The sequence below is a fragment of the Octopus sinensis genome, linkage group LG13 (genome assembly GCF_006345805.1).
Source record: "Octopus sinensis linkage group LG13, ASM634580v1, whole genome shotgun sequence".
Classification (NCBI taxonomy): domain Eukaryota; kingdom Metazoa; phylum Mollusca; class Cephalopoda; order Octopoda; family Octopodidae; genus Octopus; species Octopus sinensis.
The window spans coordinates 62,118,181-62,128,613 of NC_043009.1; the positions used below are offsets into that span (position 1 = coordinate 62,118,181).

Here is a 10,433-nt window from a genome sequence, read left to right on the forward strand (position 1 = left end):
AAGTATTTTACGTTTCGAGCCTACGCTCTTCTACAGAAAGGGACACAGAAAAAAACAAGGAGAGAAAAAAATGTGTGTAGTGGCTACCGATCTATCATGGTGACTCTAACCTTATATACACAGTTAAAAAAAGCAATTGATTGACCAAGAAACCTGGTGTTAAATAATAACATCTCTTACATATAAATCAAAGCGGAACTCTGAATCAACGCGGTGCTTCAGTAGGGTTGCTGGCTCTACTAGAAATAGCAGCATAATATTCTCCAATCTCCCCCCCAAAAAATGGTAAAAAAGGACACATTGACTAATGCCGTACTAGGGATATAGCACCTTTGAATAAAAGACGGAGTAGTCATGCACGGAATGTCTTTGATCGAAGGTTTGCTGTTATTAGATCTGTTATGACCGCTGTATAGCTATGTGATTTCACATTCGATCCCAACGCACGGGTCTCGGGTGGATAAAGTCTTGTTAGTGAAAATTGGTAGATGAAAACTGCGTGGAAGTCCGCTTGAAGACCAGGGCCGTCACAGCAGAATTATAAACCCCTGGCGGCGAGCTGGCAGAAACGTTTGCATGCCGGGCGAAATGCTTAGCAGTATTTCGTCTGCCGCTACGTTCTGAGTTCAAATTCCGCCGAGGTTGACTTTGCCTTTCATCCTTTCGGGGTCGATTAAATAAGTACCAGTTACGCACTGGGGTCGATATAATCGACTTAATCCGTTTGTCTGTCCTTGTTTGTCCCCTCTATGTTTAGCCCCTTGTGGGCAGTAAAGAAATATGAATTATAAACCCCTGGACAAATCAATGCACTTGGCCCCATAGAATTTATTTATTGACAGCAAGCGTGCACATACATACATCAGAATTGCCCCTGAGACCAGGGCAACTGCTCAGTATGCACAAATCATAAGACCTATTTCCGTTCTTCGGGTTAGATTTAATCCTTCACCCGGTTTAGTACCACCACCTTTGGTACCTTTAGTGGAGCTCACTCAGCTGTGGGTTTCTGGGGACGGTCTCCGGTTAGTAAGTAAGCTCCTGCGTTTTGCTTAGCGATCTCAGAGGCCTTGAAGAGAGTAATGACTGCTATTCTTCATCCTCTCACCAAGCCACGACTATTATTACATTCCGTACTTGACCTTCTCAACTCAGTAACAAAATCTTGATCACTGTCATGTAATACGAAGACCAGGACATATGGTTGAGCTAAGCTAAATCTTAGCGTGGCATTATTCACAGTAATGGAACCATTACATTATTAAATATCTAAAAAATTATATATTAATACGTTTAAATATTTGTTGTGCAAGATTTTTTATTTGAAGTCGTGTGTTGAAACAGATATTGTTATATTTCGGAATGGTCATATTGCCAGTTTAGCCAATAAAAACACACGCACTATATATTTGGTGTTATTTTGCTTCAGTGATATTTATTTTTTACTTTAATCTTAATCTTATTTCGGCCAGAGTTCTTTCGTCACACTCCTGTGACCGCATCAGTGGTCCTTTGTTTTCTTCTTTCTTATTCGTTTGTGTCTCTCCTTACTAACCATCAGCCATTTTGTATTAATAATAAATGGGTAAAATTAATTAATTAAAGTAATTAATTAATCAATTAATTAATAATTTTACCAAATAGCTCGGTACGTTAAAATAACCTTTATAGGTAGAATTATATAAATATTCTATAATTATAAACATAATTATAATTAGGGCTCAGCTAATTGCTTCACCACACACCAAATTTAGAAATAGGAGTGTTTTTAATTACTTCTCTCTTCAGTGACTTCACTGAAAAAAGAAGTAAGTAATTAAAAACACTTTGATCTCGAAACGCGTCTGTAGCTAATCGAAGTCGTGTTGATTCACTGTTTTTCTCTTTGCCTACGTGAAATTCTTACAGTAGTAGAAAAAGAATTTTCAACCCCTATTTCTAAATTCGGTATGTGGTGAAGCAATTAGCTGACCCCTAATTATAATTATGTTTATAATTATAGAATATTCGTATAAAAATTACACACACACACACACACACACACACACACATTAGCAGAGATGCCCGACGTTGCTCAGGATTAAAATGGCATAGTTTGCATGTATATTATAGTTATGTTGAAACATGTGATACGGGGGAATGCAGCATTGATGACGAAACATTTGTGGAGTAAATGGTGGGCTAATTCGATTGAGCAACATGACATGCGTCTGTATGGAGGATTCCACGCTCTAACCTCCCATGGAAAATTGGCAGTAGGAGATTATGTGATTTTTGAATGCTTTGAAAAGCTGTCAGTAGATATACTCTCCGTTGCGGCTGTCGGTGCTGCAGCTACCACGACGCATCGTATGGTTGACAGTCGAATGAATGTAGGTGTAATGGAGATGTTTGTTTCTTTATTACCCACAAGGGACTAAACATAGAGGGGACAAATAGGGACAGACAAACGGATTAAGTCGATTACATCGATCCCAGTGCGTAACTGGTACTTAAATTTATCGACCTCGAAAGGATGAAAGGCAAAGTCGACCTCGGCGGAATTTGAACTCAGAACGAGATAGAATGATGTTGTAAGAGAAAAGAAATTGAGCTAGTGAAAGTTATAAAGTCGAGGGAAGTTGTGTCTCAGTTGGCTGATTATAACTTTCTTTCTCCATCTGACCATTTGTCTTTAGTAACTGTCTGCTTGTGGCCATGACTAGTTGGTCTCTGTCCACTATCTGATGGTCGCTCTCATTGACTAACTAACTTTTCTTGAGGGGATGTTCTCGTATTTATATGGAAGCACTCCGTCAGTTACGACGACGAGGGTTCCGGTTGATCCGAATCAACGGAACAGCTTGCTCGTAAAATTAATGTGTAAGTGGCTGAGTACTCCACAGACACGTACCCTTAACGTATTTCTCGGGGATATTCAGTGTGACGCAGAGAGTGACAAGGCCGGCCCTTTGAAATACAGGTACAACAGAAACAGGAAGTAAGAGTGAGAGAAAGTTGTGGTGAAAGAGTACAGCAGGGATCACCATCATCCCCTGCCGGAGCCTCGTGGAGCTTTTAGGTGTTTTCGCTCAATAAACACTCACAACGCCCGGTCTTGGAATCGAAACCGCGATCCTATGACCGCAAGTCCGCTGCCCTAACCACTGGGCCATTGCGCCTCCACTCTCGTATTTATAACTATCCAGAAGGATAGACATATCGTTGAGAACAATATATTTCGTTGGAGGTATGTGATATCTCTATTCTAGCTATTGGTGAAATAGATGAGGTTAGAAGAGTCAAGTGGCGAAGACGTTATTTTGCTTAACTAAGGGATCTGGCAAATGTAACTACTGTCAATCACAGGAAAACTATTGTTTTACCGTGAGAAAAGTGCTGCTGAACTGTTAATTGAAATTTGGCTATCGAGGATCGAATCCACGCCATGCCTGCAAGATCCACTACACACACACACACATACACACACACACCACACACACACACACACACACACACACACACACACACATATATATATATATATATATATTATATATATATAAAGAAATGAAGAAAATGCTAACAAAATATTTAAGTAATTTATGTAATTTAATTAGGTGAAAGTTCTTTTTACCGGTTGCGCATTTGTTATGCTTATCAAAAGATAGATTTTTTTTCCTCTTATCATATGCGCAACCGGTAAAAAGAACTTTCACCTAATTAAATTACTTAAATTACTTAAATTATTTTGTCAGCATTTTCTTCATTTCCTTTTTTATATATCACAACTCGTGTTCCACATCTCCTTTTTTAAATATATATATATATAATATATATATATATATAATATATATATATATATAAAACTATTTCAAGGGATTTAGAGGTCAGATCTGATCAATGATCAAAGTCTTTCTAGCTATGTGAATTTTCTTTTCTTTTTTGTTAGGCCATAAATGTATCTTGCAGGAGACTCGGCGAATGAGTCTTTCGCTACAAGAACTTGCTAGAAAGTACAATGTCTCTTCGTTTATCTATATAGAAACATGCTTCTTAGTTTCCGAGTGATTTCAGAGGAGGAGAGGAATTACTTCCGGGTAGGACAGAGGAGGAGGAGGAGTTACTTCCGGGTAAGTTCCTAGGAAGGGGAGGAATTACTTACGGGATAGTTCAGAGGGGAGAGGAAGGGGAGGAATTACTTCCGGGTAAGTTCAGAGGGGGCAAGGAATTACTTCCGTGTAAGTTCAGAGAGGAAGGCTTTACTTCCGGATAAGTTCCGAGAAGGGGGAGGAATTACTTCAGGGAAATTTTCGAGGAGGTGAAGGAGGGGGAGGAATTGCATTCGGATAAGTTCCGAGGAGGGAGAGGAAGGGGAGGATTTACTTCCGGGTTATTTCAGAGTGGGCTGGAATTACTACCGGGTAAGTTTAGAGGAAGAGGAAGTGGAGGAATTCCTCCGGGTAAGTTCACAGGGGAAGGAATTACTTGCACGTAAGTTCCGAGAAGTGGGAAGAAGGGGAGGAGGGGAGCGACTTCCTGGAGAAGTCCGAGGAGGGGGAATGGGAAACTTCCGATGAGGGGGAGCTGAGGTGGTAATGCGTGGATGAATCAGAGGGGTTGGAACTTCCTGGAAAATCTGAGGAGGGAGTATCGGCAACTTCCTGGAGAGTTCCGAGGAGAAGAGAGCTTAGGGGGAAGGGGGAGGAATTACTCCCCGATAACTTCATGGGTGGAGTAATTACTTCCGGGTAAGTTCAGAGGAGGAAGGAATTACTTCCGGGTAAGCTCAGAAGGACGAGTAATTACTTCTGGGTAAGTTCAGAGAGGATGAGGAATTACTTCTGGTAGGTTCAGAGGGGAGAGAAATTACTTCCGGGTAAGTTCAAAGGGGGGTGGAATTACTTTGCGTTAGTTCAGATGGGGAGAGGAATTACATACGGGTAGGTTCGGAGGAGAGGAGGAATTACTTCCAGGTAAGTTCAGAGGGGGGGGGGGAATTACATTCGGGTTAGTTCGGAGGGGGAGGAATTACTTCTGGGAAAGTTCTGAGGAGGGGAGGAAGGGCCGGATTTACTTCCGGTTTAGTTCAGATTGGGGAGGAACTACTCCCAGGTAATTTCAGATGGGGAGAAATAACTTCCACCTGAACTTAGTCGTGAAAAACAAATTGTTAAGGCTGAATAAAATCTGTGATATTTCGTTTTTCCTTCATTAATTTATTTTGGTACGTTTCATGCAGCTTTCACTAAACCTATCATTAATACTGTCATTTTCGTGGAGGTGCAATGGCCCAGTGGTTAGGGCAGCAGACTCGCGGTCATAGGATCGCGGTTTCGATTCCCAGACCGGGCGTTGTGAGTGTTTATTGAGCGAAAATACCTAAAGCTCCACGAGGCTCCGGTGGTGATCCCTGCTGTACTCTTTCACCACAGCTTTCTCTCACTCTTACTTCCTGTTTCTGTTGTACCTGTATTTCAAAGGGCCGGCCTTGTCACTCTTTGTGCCACGTTGAATATTCCCGAGAACTACGTTAAGGGTACACGTGTCTGTGGAGTGCTCAGCCACTTACACGTTAATTTCACGAGCAGGCTGTTCCGTTGATTCGGATCAACCGGAACCCTCGTCGTCGTAACCGACGGAGTGCTTCCAAAAAACTGTCATTTTCGTTCGACTAAAATTTCTCCTGGTGTTGTCCAAGCATGGTAACTGAAATAAAAGGTAGCAGGCAAAAGAAATTTTTTTTTTAAAAGCTGAGAGGAAAAGACGATCGCAGTTGTTTCCCCATAACCTTTTTTTATTTTCTGTGACGTAAGTGGGCGGCGGCAAATAGTATCACTTCGCTAGTTTAGTAATGCTGTTACGGGCAACAAGTATGTAATAGTAGTAGAGAACACTTAACTGTGGCACTTGTCTTTATTTGTCTCATGTAACAGAAACACAAAATACTGATTAAATGAACAAAGAGAAGTAGTCAAAACGAGGCGATTACTTTGACGTAAATTAATTTTTTGACATTATTTCAAAGTGAAAAATAAAATTTTTAAAAATTGTTTTACAAGCAGGGTCTTCTGATTAACGACTCGCACAGACTAAATTTTGTATAAAGCTAGTATTCCACTACATCTAGTATTGCGAATGCTTTTCTTTTTAATTTAATTACAATTGACACCAGCACGACCCCAAAATGTATGTATGTATGTATGTATGTATGTATGTATGTATGTATGTATGTATGTATGTATGTATGTACGTATGTACGTATGTATGTATGTATGTATGTATGTATGTTTTTATGTATATACGTATGTATGTATGTATGTACGTATGTACGTATGTACGTATGTATGTGTATGTATGTATGTATGTATGTACGTATGTATGTACGTATGTATGTATGTATGTACGTATGTTTTTATGTATGTATGTATGTTATTACCATCTCTCCCAACTTTTTTTTTTTTTTGATTGACTAAAAACTCGGTAAAATAAATTTTTCTTTTTCACTTGAAGTAAAAATAACTTTTGCAAGTTTGGGAAATAAAATAAGTTGAAAAGTTTCGAAGTATACTTTCCAATATGTTTTATCATCGTGGCTGAGTGATCTTATACTATGACGTGTTGAGAGGTGTGGACGAGATTTTATCAGAATTTTACTTCCTTCCGTACGGAAATTACTTTCACTTTGATCGCACAGTTGTTGGTCACTCAGACGCTTTCCAATCACTTGTACGGACGTTTTATTGTAAGGTAAATAGTGTAAACTCGTTTCCTATTCGTCATTCTATCTAAGAATTATTGCATTGTTAGAGTTAATCTCAGTATTGACTTGTATTTAAAAGTATTGACTTGATTGAAATAAAAACAGCGCAGTTTCGTTTCAAGGGGAAAATGTTGAATATATTAGAAACGGATTCTACGCGTATAAAAACCAGTTATAACTGTAATAATGACCAAGAAAACACAAAATATAAAGAAAATGTTTTGAGTATTTGCTCTGACATGTCCAATTTGAAGATTTCCTCTTCTGAAGATGAAAATATCTCATTCTCAGATAAATGTGTTGTGTGTGATGTGGTATTAACTAGCGAAGCTAATGCTAAGCAACATTTTGAAGGTAGGAAACACCAGAAAAAAGTTCAAAGTCAATCTGAACCAATCTTTCCAAACAGGACACCTGAAAATTCATTCGTTGACTGTCATACACCAGTAAACTTACCTGTAAATAATGAATATAAATGTGTTGTATGTGAAGTGGCATTTACTAGCTCAGTTATTGCCAAGCAACATTTTGAAGGTAAGAGACATCAGAAGAATGTTCTAAGTCAACCTATAGCAGCCGTTTCAAACAGTCCACCTGATAATTATTCCCAAGGCTTCCACACCCAGGAAAATGGGCCTGAAATAAATAAAGACGAATGCAAGTTGTGTGATGTCAAATTTACAAGTCCCTCTCAGGCTGCCGATCATCTGAAAGGTAAAATGCACCAGAAAAATTTTAATACAATGTCTGCTTTTAGAGCGAATATTAAATTGGAGTGTGATACATGTGGTGTTGTATTTTCTGGAATAGTTGACTTCAAAGCACACTTTGCTGGTCGGAAACATCAAAGAGCTATTGAAAACAGAACTACCTTACCAAAATTAATTGCTGAGTCAGCTTCTCCTCAGAAACCTTTCTCTGTTGCAGCTGAAGCTTCCCAAGTTGAAGATAAGTGCAAGATATGTGATGTAGTGTTTACTAGTGCAGTTACTGCTAAGCAGCATTTTGAAGGTTGGAAGCACTTGAAAAAACTTTCAGCTGAATCAGTCAATTCCAAAACTACATTTGAAAGTTCTCCTGGTTTTTCCTCTCCAACAGACATACCTTCAAAATACCCAAATAAATGTGATGTGTGTAATGTAGTTTTAACAAGTGCTGCTAATGCTACGGAACATATGCAAGGCAAAAATCATTTGAAAAATGTTAATCTGAAAACTATCTCTAATGGTTCCATTCATCATTCTACTGACAACGAATTCAATATCAACAACAATTGCAACAAAAGCTATTCAAAGAATATTTAAGAAGTAACTTAAACAGAAACAATTCTAGTAGAACTTATACCATGTGAACCTTGTGTGATGTGGATGAATATTCTAAAGTATTTAATAATTTTCGCAATGGCAAATTTAATTTAAAAAACTAAAGTGAGCAGGAAATCTAAGTTCCAAACTGTTGATGTAACTGATGATTGAGATGGAGAGGAAATTTTTACTGGAGAAAGGAATACAAAATATTGTTAACCATTTATGTGAAATGGTTAGGAAATAATATCAGTTGATGCATAAATGTTGATAAAACACAGATGTATTGATACATGAAAATGTGGACAAAGTAGAGATATTGATATTTAAAATGCTGGCAAAATAGTTCTTACATTATGTTGACAAACGGATATTAATATATGGAATCTCAGTAAAATAACATTAGCGATGTTGACTGAAATTATGATATTGGCCCACAAATTTGGGATATTGATACAAAGTGCTGACAAAATAATGATGATGACATATTGGTCAATAGAGATATTGACCCATGGTATGTGGGCAAATAATATTAAAGGTAGTTCTGATTCATGGAATGTGGGAAAACTGATGTTAACATGAAATATTCTCAAAATAATTGAAAAGATTCTTCTTGCATTTTGTTTGTTTATTAATGCTGGATGTACTGGTTCCAATCTGGAGTTCCATCGTTGTCTCAGTTCTTTGTCGTTTAACGCACAAAAGGATGGCTTAAACCACTGATATTTATTCTTGTTGCATATCTTGTGATGCTGTGTTGCTGCCTGGATGCTTCTTCTTATCACCAAACTTTTGAAATAAAAATATTTCACAAAACTCATCATTTGTACATTATTCTCTTAGATTCTTTAGAATTTATTGTAATCTACAAAGCTTACAGGGTACACAAATGCACTGGTAACATTGACATATTAAAGAGCAACAAAAATATATCTGTTAATATAATGACATTATTGAGGCAGCAAGCTGGCGGAATTGTTAACATGCCAGGTAAAATTCTTAGTGGCATTTCATCTATCTTTATGTTCAGTGTTCAAATTCCACCAAGTTTGACTTTCATCTTTTCAGAGTCAATAAGATAAATATCAGTTGAGCACTGGGGTTGATGTAATTGACTTAACCCTTCTTCTTAATTTGCTGGTCTTTTGCCAAAATTTATAACCAATATAATGACATCACGAGAATACAGAAGTCGCAGTTTCAATCTAGACACTTCAGTAGAAACATTGGTAGGAGATACACTAAAGAAGAAATAATTTTTAGATGCGTTGAACTTCTTGATTGCAAACAGCTTACACCACACACGCTTGCTTCTTAGCCTATATGATCCTTTTTTTCATGCACTCTTACAGGATGTTTGGGTTAAATTTGACAGTTTGCATAAAAGGGAAAGAAAACAATATCTCATCTAAAAAGAAAAGAATTTAAAAAAAATCAAAATGTGTCAACTAGATTATGGCTGGTAGATAACAGCTTACTCAAGGTAGCCACTGTAAGCTACTACAGTAGCCTCAAGACTGCTCCAGAACTTGGTGCATGCATACCTCACTGTGTCCCTGGGAAGACCTTTGAAAACCTTCTTATCCTTGGACTCCAGTTCAGGCCTTAGTATTGCAGGCAGAGTGGTTGGTGTTCTTCTCAACCACACCCCACAAACGGGAATTAGGTGACCAGAAACTGGGGCTGATCAAGTCATAGAAATTCTCTAACAACCATTTCTGACTCTTTCCAGAGCGATGGCATGGATCTGAATCTTGCTGACACACATATGGCCCTCCAACAGCAACCCTCTTCAATCAAGGTTTCACCAAAACATCCAGCTGTTTCACATAGCCTTCTAAATTGAGCCTGAGACCCTGCTTAAAACTGGGACAACTTGATGTCACCTTTACTGGAGATATACCCAGAGACCACCACAACAGCTTTGTAGTGTCCGTTGCAGCTGTGCATATCCTGTCTTTCAGCCTTTGCAGTGTTTACAGAGAACTGAGCTGCAGTCAAGATGTTGACATTTTGATACTTGATGCAAATCATCATTAGACAGGTAGCTTGTTTATTATTTTCAGGTGGCTTCCAGCCTCCCATGTCAGCTAGCTTTTTCTCAACCACAACTTTAATTCTTATGCTCTCCACTGCCATTGAACATTCACCAATATGTTGTGCTTCTCCTGATAAAAAAAAAAAAGGAGACATAAACAAATTGTTGAATTTAGCCTGGCCACCCTGTATGTCTTTGCAAGACTGTGTTGGTTTGGTCATGTGATGCAGATGGATGCTGACGGCTCCATAAAGAAGTGCTGATCTCTCAAAGTAGATGGAAGTGGAAGACTCAGGAAGACATGAAATGAATGTGATACCAGTGCCGGTGGCACGTAAAAAGCATCATC

General features: G+C 38.4%; 1 protein-coding gene across 1 annotated transcript; it reads left to right on the forward strand.

The window, feature by feature from the left end:
- The first annotated feature begins 6,465 nt into the window (after positions 1–6,465).
- On the forward strand, positions 6,466–8,866 carry LOC115218525 (zinc finger protein 346-like). Its single transcript, XM_036508441.1, has 2 exons — positions 6,466–8,049; positions 8,245–8,866. The coding sequence occupies exon 1, from the start codon at positions 6,871–6,873 to the stop codon at positions 8,044–8,046; it is 1,176 nt and encodes a 391-aa protein (XP_036364334.1). The 5' UTR covers positions 6,466–6,870; the 3' UTR covers positions 8,047–8,049; positions 8,245–8,866.
- Positions 8,867–10,433: the final 1,567 nt, after the last annotated feature.

Excerpts from the sequence above, each read along its gene's own strand:
- LOC115218525 (XM_036508441.1), top strand. The coding sequence starts at position 6,871 with ATGTTGAATATATTAGAAACGGATTCTACGCGTATAAAAACCAGTTAT.